General features: G+C 49.7%; 1 protein-coding gene across 2 annotated transcripts in view; it reads left to right on the top strand.

The window, feature by feature from the left end:
• The first annotated feature begins 3,654 nt into the window (after positions 1–3,654).
• Positions 3,655–21,209, top strand: part of SEMA4B (semaphorin 4B) — a 39,391-nt gene continuing 21,836 nt past the window's right edge. The window contains exons 1-2 of one of the 2 annotated variants that reach the window (XM_082619317.1): positions 3,655–3,830; positions 17,975–18,229. In XM_082619317.1, coding sequence (XP_082475443.1) covers positions 18,121–18,229 — 109 coding nt within the window. In that variant the 5' untranslated portion in view covers positions 3,655–3,830; positions 17,975–18,120. Of the gene's footprint in view, positions 3,831–17,827; positions 18,230–21,209 lie in introns of those variants that run through there. The other variant, XM_082619316.1, reaches the window with a different exon arrangement.

The following is a 21,209-nucleotide window of genomic DNA, read 5'->3' as shown; positions in this document are numbered from 1 at the left end:
ATATGGTATTTGTCTTTCTCTTTCTCTTTCTGACTTACTTCACTTAGTATGATAATCTCTAGGTCCATCCATGTTGCTTCAAATAGCATTATTTCATTCTTTTTTATGGCTAATATTCATATATATATATATCCACATCTTTTTTATCCATCTGTCAATGGACATTTAGGTTATTTCCATGTCTTGACTCTTGTAAATAGTGCTGCTATGAACATAAGGGTGCATGTGTCTCTTCAAATTATAGCTTTGTCTGAGTATATGCCCAGGAGTGGGAAGCAATCTGTGCTTTTAACAAGCTTTTTGGTGATTTTTATACATGTTCAAGTTTGAGACCCACAGGAATATGGTATTGGGAAAAGTAATTCACTGAATCTCATGAAATCTATCATCACATGAAAAAGTGGACTCCATATGGATTAAAGACCTAAATGTGTCCAGGAAACTATGAAGTTAATAATGTAGGGCTTCCCTGGTGGCGCAGTGGATAAGAACCTGCCTGCCAATGCAGGGTACATGGGTTCGATCCCTGGTCTGGGAGGATCCCACATGCCACAGAGGAACTAAGCCCGTGAGCCACAACTACTGAGCCTGCGCTCTTGAGCCTGCAAGCCACAACTACAGAGCCCACATGCCTAGAGCCTGTGCTCTGCAACAAGAGAAGCCACCGCAAGGAGAAGCCCGCGAACCGAAATGAAGAGTAGCCCCCGCTTACTGCAACTAGAGAAAGCCCACGTGCAGCAACGAATACCCAACACAGCCAAAAGTAAATTTAAAAAAAAATCTTTTTTAAATTTTAAAAAAATAATGTAAAATGTTAAAGAATATCTTTGTGACCTTGGGGCAGGAATTAACTTTTTTTTTTTTTTGCAGTATGTGGGCCTCTCTCTGCTGTGGCCTCTCCGCTGCGGAGCCCAGGCTCCAGACGCGCAGGCCCAGCGGCTGTGGCCCACGGGCCCAGCCGCTCCGCGGCATGTGGGATCCTCCCGGACCGGGGCACGAACTCGTGTCCCCTGCATCGGCAAGCGGACTCACAACCACTGCGCCACCAGGGAAGACCAACTTTTTTTTTTTAATAAATTTATTTATTCATTTTTGGCTGTGTTGGGTCCTTGTTGCTGCTTGTGGGCTTTCTCTAGTTGTGGTGAGCGAGGGCTACTCTTCGTTGTGGTGTGCGGGCTTCTCATTGCAGTGGCTTCTCTTGTTGCAGAGCACGAGCTCTAGGCATGTGGGCTTCAGCAGTTGTGGCGCACAGGCTTAGTTGCTTTGCAGCATGTGGGATCTTCCCGGACCAGGGCTCGAACCCGTGTCCCCTGCATTGGCAGGCGGATTCTTAACCACTGCGCCACCAGGGAAGCCCTACAATACATCTTCCAAGAAGGCATGTGAACAAAAGCATATATTAAACACCTTAAAATGGTAGCCCGTGGGGGGAGGGGTGGAAGGAAGTGGAAAGATAAAAGGAACTGAACAGCCACGGTAATCAGGGACCCTGTGCAGACCATGGTGATAGCATGCTGTGAACTGAGAAGGTGATTAACTCAAGCCTCTCTGCACCTGAGGTCCCACAGCCAGGAAAGGGGGTGGGTGGAGGGGGATCAATAACATTAAAGATAAGGCCTTTTTTCAGTACATTAAAGATGTTTCTTTTTCAGTAAAAGGCTGGAAAAAAGTTGGAGAAGGACAGGCAGGAAAAGGAGGTGGGCAGAAAGGGCAGAAGAAAGAGGAGAGAGAAGAAAGAAAAGATGCTGGAGGTGGGGTGGCGGGTCGTGGACGTGGACGGCATTCTTTCCTGGGGTCTCTGGGCTGGACTGGAGATGGAAAGGGTCAGGGTTGCCTAAAGCCCTCTGGAGCTCTGAGGCCCCACGGGGGAGGCCTATATTTCAGAAGCTCCTCTGAACACCCCGGGCTCAGCAGGACACGACGTGCCCCGTGTGCAGGAAACTCAGCAGGGCTGATTTTTGCATATCTTCCTCTGCCCCCCACCAATCCAGTAGTGGGTGGAAGGCAGAGTTAATAAAGTGATTGGACTATTTTTAAAGCCATTTGCACAAATAAAGTGCACCACCTTAGGTGTAAACACAGCGACCACTAATTGGAGACTGTGAGTAGGAAGGAAGAATACAAAGAACAAAAGGTAATGAAGAAGTATGTAAAGGCTTATTGATAAGGATGGTCGTCTGGACATTATTTATGATAATGAAAAATTAGTAAAATAAGTTAAATGTCCAATAGTAGAGACTTGGTTAAAAATGTATGCCACATTCATACAATAGAATACACTAAAAATGAAGGTATGAGAGAATTTTTGATGTTACAGAAAAATGTCTGTGGTATATTGCTGTCCTAGGGAAAAGTCACAAAGAGTATGCACTGAATAATCTTTTTTTCTAAAAAATGTAAATGTTTAACTGCATAGAAAGGAGACAGGAGTATCTTCAAAATATTAACAGCAGTAGACTTAAGATCCGTGCACTTTACAGCATGTAAATTGTATCTCAAAAAAAAGTTTTAGAAAATATGAACACTAGTGGTCTCTGGGTAGGGTGATATTTTTCATTGTGTTTATGAAAAAACTTTATGGTAGTAAATATGTGTTCACTTTTGTAGACAGACAACAGAATAACCACTTCTTTCTATGTGTGGGAGAGCATTCTCTGGGGAGTCTGGCAGTCCCTTACCCCACTCTGTCTAGAGCAGAGGCAGCAGAGAAATGGCGGGCACTTAAGCCTAGCCTGGCCTGGGAAAAGGCTGGCACTTGGCCTCTGTTTTCACCAGCCCCTTGACCAGCCAGCTCTGGCCAGCTCAGCCACTTACACGGCCAGAGCTAGTTGTTTCCCTGAGAGCTGCTGTTGCTTTCCTGGAAGATAGGAGAGCCAGGAGGCAAGGGCTGGAGAGGGACGAGCCAAGGTCACTTGATAAACGCTAGACACTATTTACAACCATATCTCTCACCCCTCCCGCACATCTCGTCTTGTTTCACTCCCACAGCGTGGCCCATGGCAGGTTAAGGGATGCGGTGAGCAGCATTTCCCGTGGGCGGAGATGTGGGTGGTTTCGTGGCGGGTGGCTCTGCGGCTTGGCTCTCCCTTGCCTCTTACTGTAAACAGTGCTACCATTATTGAGAGCTGACCATGTGCCAGGTGTGTGCCCACATAATTGCAATTTCTCACAACCCTGTGAGGTCCCTACTGTTCTGAGGCCTACTTTCCAGATGAAGAACTCAAGGCTCAGAGAGGTTAAGAAACTCGCCCTGGGTAACACAGCCAGGTGGGTGGTAGTAGATCGGTGTCAGTAAATTGGCTTTACTATGCATGCTCAGGTAAGGGGAACCAAGTTTGGTTCAGCAACAGATCTAGTGTAACAACCCGGCCCTCCGGATTCCAGCTAGCGAGATTGCCCCCTGCGGGGCCTAAGTCAGACCAGGCAGAGGCTCCCAAGGTCAGGGAGGGGGCGGCCCCATAGGCCCCAAGGTCTAAGGGAGCCGCCGAGCCGTCGCGGGGACAAGTCCCGACTGGGACTAGTAGCGAGCCTAGTGTCGCCATCAACGCCCGGGGGCAGAGGCGGGGGACTGCTGGACAGCGGGCGAGCCCCGGAGGGCGCCTCTGGACAATTCCATCAACACGGGCGGGGCGGGGCTTGGCGGCAGCCCTGCGTTTCCGGGGACGCAGCGCCGGACCGAGGGTATTCGCGGGGACTTCCCGGGTCCCCAGGGAGTCGGGCCGGCCTGGAAGCAGGGACGAGTCTGGGGACACTCCGAGAAGAAGGGCTGCGCCGCCGCGCAGAGGTGACCCTGTCGTGGGCGGTGGTTGCGCGCGGGCCGTGACACTCAGGTAGGCGCAGGGCACAGGAAGGTCGGGAGCCGCGGCCCCGGGAGGAGGCGGAGGGAGCGGAGGCCACCCCGAGGCAGCCGCCGCCCCTGCCCCCCACCTCCCAACGGGCCCCTCTCCCAAGAGGGCGCCACCTGCACGCTCTGATGGGCACCGGCGCCCGCCACTGAGGGAGCCTGTTGTCATGGCAGCGCAGGAGGCTGGGCCCACGTTCCCATGGCCACCCGGGGCCTCTGAGCCAAACCTGCAGCTGAGAGGCAGTAATCCTGGCCCTGGAGGGAAATCATTTGGAATTTGGGAAAGGCCTGGGCCCCTCCTCAGAATGGTCTGGGTATGACCTTTGAGTTAGGCTCTTTGTCATAGCTTCTACTCTCTGAGCGACAAAGTGGACATAGGGGTTAAGGAGGGAAAGGAAGTTGGGGTCCTGGAAATGAGGCTGCTCTAGTGGCCTCCCTGGAGCCATTCTGGTCTGGCAAAAAGACTCAGGGGCCCCGGGTCACCTGGGTAAGGTCGTCAACCTCTGCTCACATTTCCTCACCTGTAATGTGAGTATGTCATTTGGTTTATGAATCACAGGTTTCTTGTAAGGGTCGAATGCCATAAGGACAGGGAAGCACACAATCAAAAAAAATTTTTTTTTCCCTGTAGATGGTTTAGCACTGGAAGAGATTTAGAAATCCAGCCGGTCCCACCCCCTTATTACCATAGGAGAAATGGATCCAGAGAAGTTAAATTACTTCCCAAGATGACAGTGAGTTGGGAAGGTTAGGATTTGAACCCAGTCTCCTGACTTCCAGGCTGTGACTGTTTCCTCCGGTGGTTATTATTACTGAAGCTCAGGGAAATCTGTGGTATGTCTCCTTGCAACCCGGGGCTCAAACTTTTGGTGACAGGTGATCTAAAGATATGGACATTGGCAGCAGGTGAACCAAAGATGGGGAATGGAGGCTCGCACCTTGAGGAGAGCTGAAAGAGCCTCTCTCTCTGGTGCCTAGGTCCTATGCCTTGGGGCTCTTGCTTTAATGTCGTATCTGACAGGATTGCCCTAAATTAATCCCCAGGAGCCAAGCATTCAACAGCTTTCCTAAATACCATCTCTTCTGAAGCCAACAAATCTGTTGAGACTGTGTGAGCAAGAAATCCTTTGGCTGCGCTAAAGCAGGGAAGTGGGACTTCCCACATCAGTGAGGTGCCTTTCCTTTGAAAAGGTTAAGAGGAAGGTGGACAAAGAGATCCAGGAAGGAACACTTGAATGAATCGTTTGGAAATGATTTGAGACAGTCAACTAGAACAGAAAACTCATTTATTCATTTAGTAAACATTTACTGGGTGCCTGCTGTTTCCAAACATTTACTGGGGCTGGAGATTAAAAACCTGAGCTAGGTAGGTCTGGTCCCTGCACTCAAGGAGCTTATGGAAGAGATGGGAAGAGAGGGATGTGATGTGTAAATGAGTATTTCACTACAGCATCATGAGTGACTTGATGGAAATCTGAGCAGAGTACCGAGGGAGCTCAGAGGAGCAACTCTGGAAATCAGTTGAAAACAGCATGATTCTAGCCTGTGAAGCCTGGGAGCACTTCTGGTGCTCTGCCAGGTTGGCCTTTTGTTGGAGACAAAGGAATAAGTGAGTGAAAGTGTCTAAAGAAATGTGGACAAGGGTGGGTATTCTCTGGAAAGAAAAGTTTGAGGAATTTTGATGAACTGGAAGCTCTGTGAAGGCAGAACCATGTCAGTTTCCTTCAGCTTCAGTGATGCTTAGAAGGCAGCAAGTGCACAAGAACTATTTGTTGAGTGAGTGAAAGAAGGAAGGGACGAAGGGGAGAGGGAGAGAGGGAGGAAAGCACAGCAGCTTATATTATCAAGAGGAGGATGGCTATAACTTGAGACAAAGCCCTGGTTGAAATTCTAACTATATGTAGAGCATCTACATGGGGTTCTGGATTCAGATCCAGTTTCTGGTCCTAGTCCTAACTTTCCACTTATGTGACCTTAGCAAGTCCCTAAACCTCTCTATGCCCCATTTCTCATCTGTAAAGTGGGAGTATCATAATTCCTGTTTCATCCTGTTGTGAGAATTAAATAAATGACTGGTTGTAAAAAACTCAGCACAGTGGCTTGCTTATAGTAAGTGTGTGATAAATGTTAGCCTTATAAATGTCAACTTTGCTTTAGGTGGAATAGTTTGCCAAATAATTCATGTCAAGGTTATATAACTACTCCTAAATGAGGTATAATTTCTTTTTACCTGATAAAGGCTGATTCTGAAAGTTCGCTTTGTCTTCAGACTAATACACCTCAAATAAATTATTCTTTGCTTTTTTTTTCACGGGGAGGAGGGCAACAATCTTTTTGAAATCAGTTGAAAGCTCAGATCCCTCTCATCAGAAGTGGCATATCATTCTTGGGGTTCACAGCTCACTGAAGCCGACCCTGGTGGTTAAGGGGCTCCCTGCTCTGTTCCACTGCTCACAGGCTGTAAGGAAAGAGCTAAGGCTCTTAGATAAAGAGTTTGAGAGGAGCAAGGCGGGTCTGCTCCCTTTCAGGGGGCTTGTGGAGTCCCTGTGGACTGAGTGGGTCAGGCCCCAGGTCCAGGCCCCTTAGAGCCCCCTCCTTTGCTAGAGCCATGCTGGGCCCACTCAGAGCCTCGTGGCATCCTCCAGCCTGACACTCAGCACATAAATGGTGCTGTCAGGCGTCCCAGGAATCTCGGGGTATGTAAGCTCCCTGTCCAAACATGGATCTTTGGTGCCTCCCTCACATTGGCTTTCTGTGAGCCTTGTCTCCTGGTGCCATTGCTTTAGGGTGGCAAGTTGGCACATCACCAAGGTAATGCATTCCTCCCTCCATCCTATCAAAGCAGTCTTTGGAGCCACAGGAAATCAATGGAACCCACCTGTTCAATCCCCCACCTGATGGGCTCACCTGTCTAGGCCCACTCTCCGCAGGCAGTGCTGGAACCAAGAGCAAGGCTCTCTGTCTGGGAGGAAGAGTCGTAGCCACCAGGTAACCTAAGGTGACTGGGAAACTGCAAAAGTCAGAGAGCCCCTCTTCTTTGGGAGGGGAGAGCCTTGGTCCTCTGGAAAGGAAGCTTAGTTCTCTGGGGTGGAGGAAGGGCCTTGGCTGGGTCTTCTTTCCCTTCATGTAGCAATGGCCAGGGGTCTAGGGCTCAGAGTAGGATTTAAGGAAGAAGAACTTGGGGGGAAACGGAGAGGTAGATTCCTGGTTTCTTGAGATCTTGGGAACGGAGGGGCCTCAGGTCTGATAAGCCAAGGTAGAAACCAGACTGTGTCCTAGACCCTTATGCTTCTCGCTCCCCATCCTTACCTGGCCTAGAACATCTGCCTCCCACCTGTGAGTGGCTGCAGTGGTTTCAGGGGAAAGAGAGTCTCTGAGCAGTAATTGTGCCCCTGCGGGATGACAGTTGCCAAGCATCAGCCAGGCCAGTTACCCAGGGTCTCCAGGCCCCTTTGGGGAGCAGGCCTGCAGGCACAGGCAGACAGGCCCTCCTGAACTTGTCTTGGGGGCAGGGACATGACAGTGGCAACTTTGTGTTCTACCGTGTCGAGGCAGGGACAGGCTGAACCCTGCTGGTTGCACCACAGCCCTGTGGGGTAGGGGGATCCCATCCCAGGGAGTGGCCAGCTCAGGCCCCGACAGGCCCCAGCAGGGGTGGCTCTGGGGAGGGAGGCAGGCTCTTCTCCACAGCGGGCGCACCCGGGGCCTGGGCTAGGCGGGCCGGTTCCTTCTCCTTGTAAGAGTTGCAGCCTCAGCACTAGGTTTGTAGGAGGCGGCTGAACCTGAGCGGAGAGCCCAGAAGGGGGTCCTCTGGGTTGGGCATCTAAGATGGTCATGGCCACTTTTAGGTAATGAGGTGAACCGATAATATAATGCGCGTTCACCACAGGCCAGTGCTGGCAGTCACCTTATGTGCACTGTCTCATCAGCTCTCCTAACAGCCCAGGCAGTACTGTTAGCATTCCCATCTCACAGATGAGGAAACTAAGGCTCGGAGAGATCGTGTGGCTTGCTCACAGTCCCCAGAATAATGGATGGTGCTGAGATTCTCCTTATGGAAGAACTGGTGTGTTCTTCCCCTGGATTTTTTTTTTTTTTTTTAGTTTTTGGCCACACCCCATGGCATGTGGGATCTTAGTTCCCCCTGACCAGGGATCGAACCTGTACCTCCTGCATTGGAAGGCAGAGTCTTAACCACTGGACTGCTGGAGAGGTCCCCACCCCTGGATTCTAATCACTTGGCAAAGCAAGCAACATAAGGGACCAGTGGAGGGGCGTGAGGTTTGGGGAACAGAGATGAGGCCATTTACATTTATTGCCAGACCCTGGTTAAAAGCCACCTGTGAGATTTGAAGGTAGTGTTCATGCTGGCCCTGTGAATGCCCTCTGCTGCAGAGGGCACTGCCCTAGGGAAGCTCCCGGCCCTCCCGGGATCTGGAACTCATTGGCTGACTTAAAAGCACACACAGGGTGGGCCAGCTGGTGTCACTTCCTCATCAAAATGTATTGATGCTGCAGCCAAGCCCCGGAGGAGAAGACAGCAGCAGCGTGCCCAGCCAGTGCAGGTGGGGAGCTGCAGCTGCAGGTTGGCATGAGAGGAGGGCTCAGGGCTACGAGGGGATGGTGGCAGGGGGCCAAGGCCCGGGGAGCTGGGCCGTAGCCAGTAGCCAGTGCGTGTCTTTGAGGCCTTACTGGGCAGCCTGCCAGCCAGAACCCGGGGATGGGAGGAGCTTGAGTGCTACTCCAGGAGGGGGCGTGTGGGACCTTGGGTTCAAGCTCCACTGGGCTTGGCAGGAGGCCCCTCCTCCACGGCCAGCAAACAAAGCAAAGCCATGGCCTCCAGAGTAGAATTGTGGGGGCTGGAGAACCAGGCTCCCCTGGGTGGAAATGAGAGCGGGCAGACCCGGCTAGGGGCAGCCTGGCAGGGGGCAGCCTGGCAGGAGCCATGCGTACCCAAGGACAGGGCTGGCCTGCACCTGGGCAGAGGCTGTACCTATAGATGATTAATGAGTATTGATGGCTTGAGAGGCTGACTGTGGTCTGGACTGACCATTCCACTGCCAGCACTTGCCCTGAGCCTACGCTGCCTGTTTCCTTTGTGCTGAGCAGTTTAGTGAGGCAGTGGACTCATGTGTTCATTTGCTTTATATTTTTAGCCATGCTTCCCTTTATTTTCTTTCTCTTGTAGCCTTTCATATTTCTCTTCACTTTCTCCCCCTTGTATAGCTAGTCTCATTTTCTTCTTTCACCTGATTCTACAGGTGAGGTGTTGTTTTTTTTTTTTACCTTTCAGTCCCTTTGTTCCCCCCCCACCAGCATGATAACAGGTATAAGGTATATGTTTACATATAGGGAAATGGACAGATCTTAAGTGTACAGCTCGAGAAATTTTAATATTTGTATACACTTGGGAAACCAACATCCAGATCAAGATATGGAATATTCTTGTCATCCCTAAAGTTTCCTTGTCTGCCTGTGAGGCATGTGGCCCTGTTTTGTTTGGCTTCTTTGCATGTGCTCCTATGTGCGTTTTACCTCTCATTCTTGCATTTTTATCCTTCTTATGTGTGTGTTTATGTGTACAGGAGAGACAGAACCTCAGAGAGAGAGAGAGAGAGAGAGAGAGAGAGAGAGAGAGAGAGAGAGAGAGAGAGAAGGAAGGAGGGTGAGGATGGATGGGCAAAGACTGTATAAGTGTAGACAGAGAAAGGGCCAGACTTGATGCCTGCATCTTGCTGGCTGGGGGCACAGAGGAAGTGTTGCTTTTCTCTTCATCTCTTTTTTTTTTTTTTAAATTTTATTTATTTTTTATACAGCAGGTTCTTTTTTTTTTTTTTTTTTTTGTGGTACGTGGGCCTCTCACTATTGTGGCCTCTCCTGTTGTGGAACACAGGCTCCGGATGCACAGGCCCAGCAACCATGGCTCACGGGCCTAGCTGCTCCGCGGCCTGTGGGATCTTCCCGAACCGGGACATGAACCTTTGTCCCCTGCATCAGCAGGCAGACTCTCAACCACTGAGCCACGAGGGAAGCCCTATACAGCAGGTTCTTATTAGTTATCTGTTTTATACATATTAGTGTATATATGTCAATCCGAATCTCCCAGTTCATCCCACCACCACCACCCCCGCCACTTTCCCCCCTTGGTGTCCATACGTTTGTTCTCTACATCTGTGTCTCTATTTCTGCCCTGCAAACTGGTTCATCTGTACCATTTTTCTAGGTTCCATATATGTGCATTAATATATGATATTTGTTTTTCTCTTTCTGACTTACTTCACTCTGTATGACAGTCTCTAGATACATCCACATCTCTACAAATGACCCAATTTCGTTCCTTTTTTTTTTTTTTTTTTTTTTTTTTTCTTTTTGCGGTATGCGGGCCTCTCACTGTTGTGGCCTCTCCCGTTGCGGAGCACAGGCTCCGGATGCGCAGGCCCAGCGGCCATGGCTCACGGGCCCAGCCGCTCCGCGGCATATGGGATCCTCCCAGACCGGGGCACGAACCCGTATCCCCTGCATCGGCAGGCGGACTCTCAACCACTGCGCCACCAGGGAGGCCCCCAATTTCGTTCCTTTTTATGGCTGAGTAATACTCCATTGTATATATGTACCACATCTTCTTTATCCGTTCATCTGTCGATGGGCATTTAGGTTGCTTCCATGACCTGGCTATTTTAAGTAGTATTGGAATGAATATTGGGGTGCATGTGTCTTTTTGAATTATGGTTTTCTCTGGGTATATGCCCAGTAGTGGGATTGCTGGGTCATAAGTTAATTCTATTTTTAGTTTTTTTGTTTGTTTGTTTGTTTTAGTTTTAGTTTTAGTTTTTTAAGGAACCTCCATACTGTTCTCCGTAGTGGCTGCATCAATTTACATTCCCACCAACAGTGCAAGAGGGTTCCCTTTTCTCCACACCCTCTCCAGCATTTGTTGTTTGTAGATTTTCTGATGATGCCCATTCTAACTGGTGTGAGGTGATACCTCATTGTAGTTTTGATTTGCATTTCTCTAATAATTAGCGATGTTGAGCAGCTTTTCATGTGCTTCTTGGCCATCTGTATGTCTTCTTTGGAGAAATGTCTATTTAGGTCTTCTGCCTATTTTTTGATTGGGTTGTTTTTTTTTTGATATTGAGCTGCATGAGCTGTTTATATATTTTGGAGATTAATCCTTTGTCCGTTGATTCGTTTGCAAATATTTTCTCCCATTCTGAGGGTTGTCTTTTCATCTTATTTGTAGTTTCCTTTGCTTTGCAAAAAATTTTAAGTTTCATTAGGTCCCATTTATTTTTGTTTTTATTTCCATTACTCTAGGAGGTGAATCAAAAAAGATCTTGCGGGGCTTCCCTGGTGGTGCAGTGGTTGAGAGTCTGCCTGCCGATGCAGGGGACAGGGGTTCGTGCCCTGGTCCGGGAAGATCCCACATGCTGTGGAGTGGCTGGGCCCGTGAGCCATGGCTGCTGAGCCTGCCCATCCGGAGCCTGTGCTCTGCAACGGGAGAGGCCACAGCAGTGAGAGGCCCACGTACCACAAAAAAAAAAAAAAAAAAAAAAAAAAAAAAAGATCTTGCTGTAGTTTATGTCAAAGAGTGCTCTTCCTATGTTTTCCTCTAAGAGTTTTATAGTTTCTGGCCTTAGATTTAGGTCTCTAGTCCATTTTGAGTTAATTTTTGTGTATCATGTATCAATTTCATTCTTTTACACGTAGCTGTCAGTTTTCCCAGCACCACTTACTGAAGAGACTGTCTTTTCTCCATTGTATATCCTTGCCTCCTTTGTCATAGATTAGTTGACCTTAGGTGCGTGGGTTTATCGCTGGGCTTTCTATCCTGTTCCATTGATCTATATTTCTGTTTTTGTGCCAGTACCATACTGTCTTAATTACTGTAGCTTTGTAGTATAGTCTGAAGTCAGGGAGTCTGATTCCTCCAGCTCTGTTTTTTTCCCTCAAGACTGCTTTGGCTATTCAGGGTCTTTTGTGTCTCCATACAAATTTTAAGACTTTTTGTTCTAGCTCCGTAAAAAATTCCACTAGTAATTTGATATGGATTGCATTGAATCTGTAGATTGCTTTGGGTAGTATAGTCATTTTCACAATATTGATTCTTCCAATCCAAGAACATGGTATATCTCTCCATCTGTTTGTGTCATCTTTGATTTCTTTCATCAGTGTCTTATAGTTTTCTGAGTACAGGTCTCTTACCTCCTTAGGTAGGTTTATTCCTAGGTATTTTATTCTTTTTGTTGTAATGGGCACTGGGATTGTTTCCTTAATTTCTCTTTCTGATCTTTCGTTGTTAGTGTATAGGAATGCAAGAGATTTCTGTGCATTAATTTTGTATCCTGCTACTTTACCAAATTCATTGATTAGCTCTAGTAGTTTTCTGGTGGCATCTTCAGGATTCTCTATGTATAGTATCATGTCATTTGAAAAGAGTGACAGTTTTACTTCTTCTTTTCCAATTTGTATTCCTTTTATTTCTTTTTCTTCTCTGATTTCCATGGCTAGGACATCCAAAACTATGTTGAGTAATAGTGGTGAGAATGGACATCCTTGTCTTGTTCCTGATCTTAGAGATTTCAGTTTTTCACCATTGAGAATGATGTTGGCTGTGGGTTTGTCATATATGGCCTTTATTATGTTGAGGTAGGTTCCCTCTATGCCTAATTTCTGGAGAGTTTTTATCATAAATGGGTGTTGAATTTTGTCAAAAGCTTTTTCTGCATCTTTTTATACTCTTTCCAAGCCACCCTCTGAGCTCTTTATAAACACCGGCGTTCTGGCTGAGAAAGACTTGCCTACAACCCAGAGTGGCACAGGGGAGCAGGAGACACAGCGTTGGCTTGGGAACCACTCTTTAGCCCACGGGACGTCAGCTCAAATGACGTTTTTCTCTGTTGTCCTCCTGTTTTTTCCGCTCTGGGGAGAATAAATTAGCACACTGATGGAAGACAGTGGAGCCCACAGGCCTGAGGCCACCATGCTGGGGGCATGGGATAGAGGGCTCATCTCCAGGCCAACAGTTGGGTCCCTCATTTTGTCTGCCCTGTGGAGATCCTGCTTGAGTGCCATGCTAGGCAGTGAGGTTTCCAAAGACAAGACCCATTACTGTCCTCAAGGGGCCTGCCACTGAGTTGGCATAAGACACACTTGAAGCATCTGAGCAGCCATGAACAGGATATAATGAACCACCAAGTGAGTCTACATCAGCCCCTGCCTCATCTCCTCAGAGAGGAGCATAGCAGTCAGACAACCCATGTGTTGCCAAGACACTAGGGCAAACCAGGCTTGCCGTGGCTTGAGAAGCTACCTGACATGGAGATTTAGGCACTCAACAAATTCTAATTGACCACATGCCACTATCAGGCCCTGTTCTAGGTAAGAGAAGTAAGCCGAAGATAGAAGGAAATGCTATGGCTAGTACCTTGATTTCAATAAGATTTCTTGCAATTTTTTTCATATTATTGTTATTTATTTATTTTTTTTGGTCGTGCTATGCTACTTGTGGGATCTTAGTTCCCCGACCAGGGATTGAACCTGGGCCCTCAGCAGTGAGAGCACGGAGTCCTAACCACTGGACCACCAGGGAATACCCTCGTATTATTATGATGGATAATATGAAGAAATGTGGGCTGAACGGTACAGTAAGGAGGATACATAGCTAATTGTTCAACCTACAAAGGGTATTGATCAGTTTCAGCCCGGATGGAGGTTCCCAGTGTGCTCTGTTTTTGGCCCTGTCTCACTCAGTTCCCCCCCCGCCACCACAAATTTACAAAACACTGATATAAAAACACCCGTAACTTTCCATATTAACCAACTCTTAAAACTTTGCCACAGTAGCACTCACACTCTTTCTTTGTTTTTTTTTTTAATTTTTATTTATTTATTTATTTATTTATTTGGCTGCGTTGGGTCTTCGTTGCTGTGCGCGGGCTTTCTCTAGTTGCAGTGAGCAGGGGCTACTCTTCGTTATGGTGCGCGGGCTCCTCATTGCAGTGGCTTCTCTTGTTGTGGAGCACGGGCTCTAGGCAGGTGGGCTTCAGTAGTTGCAGCACGTGGGCTCAGTAGTTGTGGCTCTTGGGCTCTAGAGCTCAGGCTCAGTAGTTGTGGCACACGGGCTTAGTTGCTCCGCGGCATGTGGTATCTTCCCAGACCAGTGCTTGAACCCGTGTCCCCTGCGTTGGCAGGTGGATTCTTAACCACTGTGCCACCAGGGAAGTCCCCACACTTTTTCTTTCTAATACACACAAAGAACATGCTTGTTTTGGCTGAATCATTTGAAAGTAACTTGTAGACATCATGATACTTCACGTCTACAAACCTCAGCAGGCATCTCCAAAGAACAATGACATTCTCCTAAGAACACAATACCGTTATTATAGCCTAAGAAAATGAACAATAATGCCATAATATCATCTAATACACAGTGCATGTTAAAATTTTCCCAGTTGCTCTATGGCTTTTTTTTTTCCTTCAGAATTCAAATAAGGTTCACATATTGCATTTGATTATCATGTCTTTTTAGTTTCCTAACCTAAAACAGTTCCCCTGTCCTTTTTGTCTTTTCATCAGTTTGACCTTTTTGAAGAGTCCAGGTTATTTGTCTTGTAGAATGCTGGATGTATCTGATTGTGTCCTCATTATTAGATCTGGGTTAGACACTTTTGCTACAATGGTTGATGAGTTGTATATTTCTTATTGCCTCGTATCAGGAGGTGAATGATATCAGGTAGTCCCACTACCAGTGATATTACTTTTGGCCACTTGATTAAGATGGTGTCCACTGGGGGGGAAAAAAAAGAAAAAGATCATGGCCACCAGAGTTCCCCTTAGAGAAACATTTTCCCACTGGTAATTAGTAAAAGTCATCTGTGGGACAGATTTTGAGACATTGTTAATATAGTTTCCTAAAAATCTGCCACCCAAAGGTTTAGCATCCACTGATTATCCTTGTTTGAATCTCGATTTTCTAAGTCTACCATTTCTTCTACATTTATCCGGCAGCACTTTTCTACAGAGAAAAGCATCCTTTCTAGCCCTTCTCTTTCTCTGTCTGTGCTTCGCCGAGTTTTACTGTGGACTAATGGATTGTTTTATTTTGATGCATTAGAATCCATTACTTCCTTATGCTTTCTGTTGCTCAAATTGTCCCAAGTTTGGTCATCCAGCTGGCCCTATATCCTTTTGACATGACCCCATTAGTCTTTAGTCACTTCTTTGTTTTCCGGCCCAACACAAGGTCCCAGGCTCATCTTGTACTTTCCCTTTCATTTCTCCAGGGAATCCTGGAACCTTTTATTGGAGAGTAGTATTTAGAAACCAAGAAGTGGGTGCTAGGTCTGCTCACCTAATATTTTTATCAGTGATTTTAATACAAGGTCAAGAATGCTTGTCAGATTTATAGATGACTCAAAACTGGGAGAGGGAGCCTAATGTATAATAGAATCAATATTCAAAATGACCTCACTAGGATGAAATCTGGGCCAGAACCAATAGCTTTAAAGGAGATCAATACAAAGTCTTGTGCTTAGGTTGAAAAAGTTAATTGCATAATTTCCGGTTTGGGGGAATCCTAGACCAAAGTCGATATCAAAAAGTAGCTCTGGTTGTTTGTTGACATGTACCAGCAGTATTCCATGACTCTCAGGCTGCATTCATTCATTCATTTGTTCAGCCAATACTTACTGAGGGCCTACCATATGCCAGGCACTGTTCTAGAGGCTAGGAATATGTTAGTTCCCTTCTCAGTCAACATTCTTGGGGGTGAGAAGGCGGGTAGGGAGTTCAGACAATAAAGAAAAACCACAACAAATAAGCAAATCATATAGTGTTTTAGATGATGAGCGCTTTGAAGAAACATCTCAGGGCAAGGGGAATATTGGGGGAAGTTCTGATTCTTCAAGAAGGTTATCTTTGAGGAAAGATTTGACAGAAACAAGTGACTCAGTCAGTTTCTGGGAAGAGTGCTCCAGGCAGAGAGAGTAGCCAGGGCAAAGGTCCTAACACAAGAGTGTTCACAAGTGTGCCTGGGGTAGAGTGAATGGGGGAAGAGCAGTGGATGATGCAATGGTGGTAGGGGTGAGGTAGCCTAGGGCCTTGCAGACCACTGTAAGGAACCACTGGAGGGTTTTGAGCAGAGGACTGCCATGACTTGACTTTGGCTTTGAAAAACTCCCTCTGGCTGCAGAGTTGAGAAAAGATTGTAAGGGGCGCAAGGGTGGAAGAAGGGAGACCAGTTAGGCAGCCCTTGCAGCACCCAGGAGAGGGCAGTAACTGGGCCCCCAGGAGGTGGTAAGTGATCAGACTGTAGATTTGCTAGTGGACTGGATGTGAGGAGCAAGAGAGAAGAAAGGAATTAAGGTTTTTAACCTGAGCAATTTAAAGATAGACTTGCCATTAAATGAGATGGGAAAGGCTCACACAGATGGAGCATGTTTTGGGGAGGGAGAAGGGAGAGATCAGGAGCTTCATCTGAGATCATGTTGAATTTAAGATACCTGTCAGAAAAGAGAGCCTGGTAGAAATGTTGAGGCCAGTTGGAGTTTAGGACAGAGGTCCTAGCTACAGACAGAAACATGGACCTCACTGGCTAAAGATGGATTGACACCATTAATAGCGGCAAAGTGTCCCAGGCCTGGGCAATGCTGGAACTACAAGTAGTTGGTGCTGCCCACGTCCCATGTGAAATTCTGTGTCCAGGGCTGGGAGCCCCTGTAAAAGGGGTACTGCTGGCCTGGACCATAGCCATAGAAGGGTATTGGGATGGTGGAGGTACAGAAATCATGGAAGCTTGCTGTGCATGAGGAGACCTGGGACCATGTGAGCACTGTGCCCCCCCCCCCCCCCCCGAGAGCCACCCTGTGGGAGGCCCTGGGAGTAGGGTGAGAGGAAAAGGTGCCAGCTCTGAGAAGGCTGATTTTGGCTGGGGGTGAAGAGCCATTGCAGCTAATTCCTGGAGGAACTGTCCCCACTGCCATGGAAATGACTGGCAGAGGTTTTCAAAGTCCTTTTGACTTGAACTACAGGAAGAATTACATTTTACTGTGATCCTGTGCACACTTAGGAAAAGTTGAAACAAGTTTCGTAAAGCTTACTTATCCCTTCTATGGTCATTGCACTTTGGTATCTTCCATTCTATTTCTTTTTTAATGCTGATAGGGATCCACTAAATTGACTTCAGGATCCACTAAGGGATCCAGTCTGCAGTTTGAAACCCCTGGTCTCAGCACAACTGAACTCCACCCCTGGGTGTTCACACTGCAGGAGGATTGAGGGTGGGTGCCTCTGGGATTCCAGCCTTAGGGAGTACTTTCCCCTGCCAGGCTACGTGCAGGCTGTGGAGAAGGTCCACCTCCTTGGCAGTACATTAAGTCCTATTATCCCACTTAAGCTAATCTTGCCCGGATCCCCCCATCCGAGGTTTGGCTTCGTGCGGACAGAATTCTAAGCGTGGATGACCCCGCAGGGTACCTAGATTAAGTGTTAAGCCTGTAGTGAACACTCAAGACCTAAGGTGGAATGACCCGTGCAGAAATTAGGTGCAGAAGCAACTAGCCCCGGAGTCAGTACCAGCTCGGCGGAGTTCATTTGGTTACGGACAGTGGGTGCCAGGAGCATTGCGGGGGGACGGGGGGCGGCAGGGATAAAGGGAGAAGACACGGGAGCGCAGTGTAGAGACCCAAACGTTTTCCCAAACGAACGCGCTGCGGGTCCTAGAGGAGCCGGAAGGGGCCGGGGCGGCTGTGGGAGGGCCTGAGAGGTGGGGGCGGGGAACTAGGGGTCCGCTTTCCTCCGCGCCCCCGCGCTCCCGCGCCCCCGCGGACTCGGCTGGTACTGATCCCCGGGCTTGGCCCCCTCCGGACGCACGCCAAGATAGGTGCACCTAGCTGGCGACCCTTGAGCTTCCAGCGCCCAGGAAGGAGGAAGAGGGAAGGGGCGGGTTGGGCACGAGCGGAGCAGGGAGAGGCTGGACTAACAGCCCAACTTCCTCCTTCAGCCCCGCCCTCCCGCACTCGCGGGCGAGCTTCGACCGAACGGAGCTGGTGGAGGACTGCGGTGCCGCTGGGGGCGGAGGGGCTAGGGTTTGCAGCAGCCCACGTGACCCCATTTCCCACCCGGTTCCAGACCCCAGGTCCGGAGGCGGGGGCCCGGCGACCGACTCCCGGGCCGGACTTCGCGGTGGGGCCGCCGCCCCCGAGTCCTATAGAACCACCTGAGCCGGAGCCCGGAGGACGCCGTCGCTCCTCGCTGTCCGAGTCCCGCGCGCCGCGATGGGCCGGGGGAGCCGGCCGCCGCCGCCTCTGCTGCTGCTGATGCTACTGCTACTGCTACCGCCGTCTCCGATTCGGGCGCTCGCCCCTCGGATCAGCTTGCCTCTGGGTGAGTGCTGGGGCGACCCCGCGGGGGACGCGGGCTGGGGTCTGGGGGAGGGGAGGCGGCCGGAGAGGTGCCTCGCGCGGAGGTTGTGGTGACAAAGGAGGGAGGGAGGGAGGGGGTCTGTCGGAGGCTTGGGGTCCATTAGGACCCCTCCTCCTTTCAGAAAGCTCCTGGGAAGGAGGGAGAGGAGAGGGGAGCTGTGGGGCCGCGGGCCCCTTTCTTCCATTCTTTTTAATGGGCAGGGAGGGGGTCTCTCGCCCGCTCTGTCGCCCCTGCTCGACCCTTGGTAGGGCGCCCTTTCGGCGGTGGCGCCCCCCCCCCGTTCCCCACCCCCGGTGCTGGCTGCCCGCTGGTCTGCCTGCCCATGTGCTTGTCTTTGATGCTGACCAGAGCCAGCCGCGGTGCCCCCACCCCCGCCCCCGAGGGCGGCGCGGGGTGGAGGGGACCTTGGTTGCCGACCCATAAACACTGGGGTCTGGTATTACGGCAAGTCGCAGCAGGACTGGGGAACCGCGGCGGGGCGGGTGCCCCATTCTCCCTCCGCCTCTTCACCCTGGTGGGCCAGCGCAGCCCGCCCCACCCCGCCCAGGCTTGGTGGGATCCCCCCAGGGCCTGGGAGCGACCATACTAGGGATGGGGGCAGCTCTGGGCTCTGAGACTTCCAGGCCCTGGGAAGGACTGCTTCTCAGAGTCACCCTGGAGTACCATCCTCATTGGCCACGTCCCTCGCCTGGTGCTCACGTCTGCTTCTCTGGCCCGCTCCCTTCCAGCCCTCCACTCTCCCCTCTCCTTACCATCCCCCACCCCTTTCATCTGGTTGCTTTTCCAAGTCTTTGAAATCAGAGGGACCTGGATTCCAGTCCCATTTCTGCTACTAGGCAAGTGAGCTCCTTTTCCCTGTGTGCCTCAGTTTCCTCATCTGTAAAATGGGCACTGTCATAGGTATTTTGCAAGGCTATCTTGGAGACTTCATGAAACCAGGTGTATTACTAGGCAACATATATAGATGCCCAATAATGTTCCTCCAAGCCCTTTAACTTGTTGGTTGTCACACTGAATGAATTAGAATAAAGGATGTATAAATTAGTTTTTACAGACTAAAACTGTACCAGCCTTCCTTCTCTTTACAGCATCCCACTTCTAAAAGCATTTCATTTACAAAAGGAAGGAGTAGCAGAATCAGTACTTAAATTAAGTCAGGGCCACTAGGGAAACCCTACCTGAAACGTTGCAGGATAATACTGAGGAGATGGCCTGGGTTCAAATCCTGCCTCAGCCACTAGGTAACCGTGTGACCTTGAGCAAGCTACTTAACCTCTCTGAGCCTTGATTTCCTCATCTGTAAAACAGGGATAATGATAGCACCCACCTCAGAGCTGTGAAGGTTAAATCATTTTCTGTTTGAAAAGTGCTTAGGGCAGGGCTTGATACGTAGAACCCGCTTAATAAGTGTTAGCTATCATCATTGCTACGTGTTAAGCACAGGCTTCATTCTGGCATATCCTGCCCAGAGCTGGGGTTTGTGAGTTTGACCACAGCCCCTTGGGTGCTCCAGCTGGGTAAGTGAAGATAACAGGTGTATCCGGACCCAGGCCTTTCTGTTGTGGCCACCACTCCCTTTGCCCTTAGACCCTCTCAGCTCTGCAAGAAGGCGAGGTGTGGGGGGGAACAAAGGCTCTGATGGACTCCACTTCTGGCCCTGGGAAACCTGGACTGGCTCACGGGGCCATGTCAACTGTAGCAGGTATTGTGTCCAACTCTGAAGCTGGCTGGGGACCACTCATAGTGTACAAGACAGAAGGGGGAGCTGTGAGGAGGAACTGAGAGGACCTGCTTCCGGAGAGCAGCTAGAACACTTGGTCATTACTACCCACTGCCCTGAAAGCTGGCCCCCTTCCACGTATTCAGCACCATGGCCTGGCCGTGGTACAGGTTACTGTCTCACACTAGCACCCTTTGCACAGGCCTGGTGGTGCTAAGGTCTGGATGTCTGTACCCCCAAAATTCATATGTTAAAATCCTAATCCCCCAAAAGACCAAGACACTTAGGCTCACCTGTGAGGACCCACAGATGCACACATTTTGTGCGTGGCACAGAGGTGCCCAGTTGAGGGGTGGAGGGCCTGAAATGCAGTTTATACTCTGCTTTCCAAGCTGTGGAGCCTAGAGAAAAAGACCTTCCGCTCTCTTCTTGAGGCTGGGACTACCCAGAGGGGACCTCTTTTTCTAGTTCCACCAAAGCCCTGGCATCGTTTAGCAGCACCCCAGCCCCTGAACTCGTGAGCATGTATCCGCACTTTGCTGACTGCACTGCGCTGCACCCAGAGTGCTTGCCTCCCTGGCCTCCCTCCAGGACCTTGATCCCCGCTGCCCCCCTCCCATCTACATGCAGGTCCTCCCAACCAGCTGGGAGCCCCAGAGGGGGATCCCCGGTGACTGAGCAGGCACACCCTCCGAGCATGGCCTGAGGCGGTGTCCTGCCTCATCCCTGGGGGCTCATTAGATGTTCCTGGCAGTGTGCCCATACCGGGCAAGCCCATGGTGACCATGGGATGCTGAGCTTGAAGCCCCAGGCCTCTCCCTCACAGAACAGGGAGAGAGGCATGGAACGGAGAACACACCCCACTTCCTGCCACCTGCCCTCCTGTACTGAATTCCCACCCAGGCTCTCCAGGGGCCCGGATGCCTAGGGAGAATGGCCTGTGTCTGTGGTTTAAAACAAAATCCTTGGAAGTAGAGCATCCAGTTTGCATCTGAGGTCCTTCGTATGGAACCCTCATTACTGTTGATGAGCAGATTCCTGGGGCCATAAGGAGGGGGTGCCCCACTTGTGGTCTCACCCAGTGGACAGGAGTGGGAGGAGGACTGGGGGCTCCAGGGTCAGCTAGGCAGGCAGTGGCCTTAAGAGGAGGTTTCTTGTCTCTGTGAAAGGGACGCTTTAAAGAAGCGTGTGGAATTTTGGTTCTGTTGCATCGGAGACTGT

Source organism: Mesoplodon mirus (assembly GCF_964341445.2).
Source record: "Mesoplodon mirus genome assembly, chromosome: 4".
Classification (NCBI taxonomy): Eukaryota; Metazoa; Chordata; class Mammalia; order Artiodactyla; family Ziphiidae; genus Mesoplodon; species Mesoplodon mirus.
This window is presented reverse-complemented; position numbering and strand designations above follow the sequence as displayed.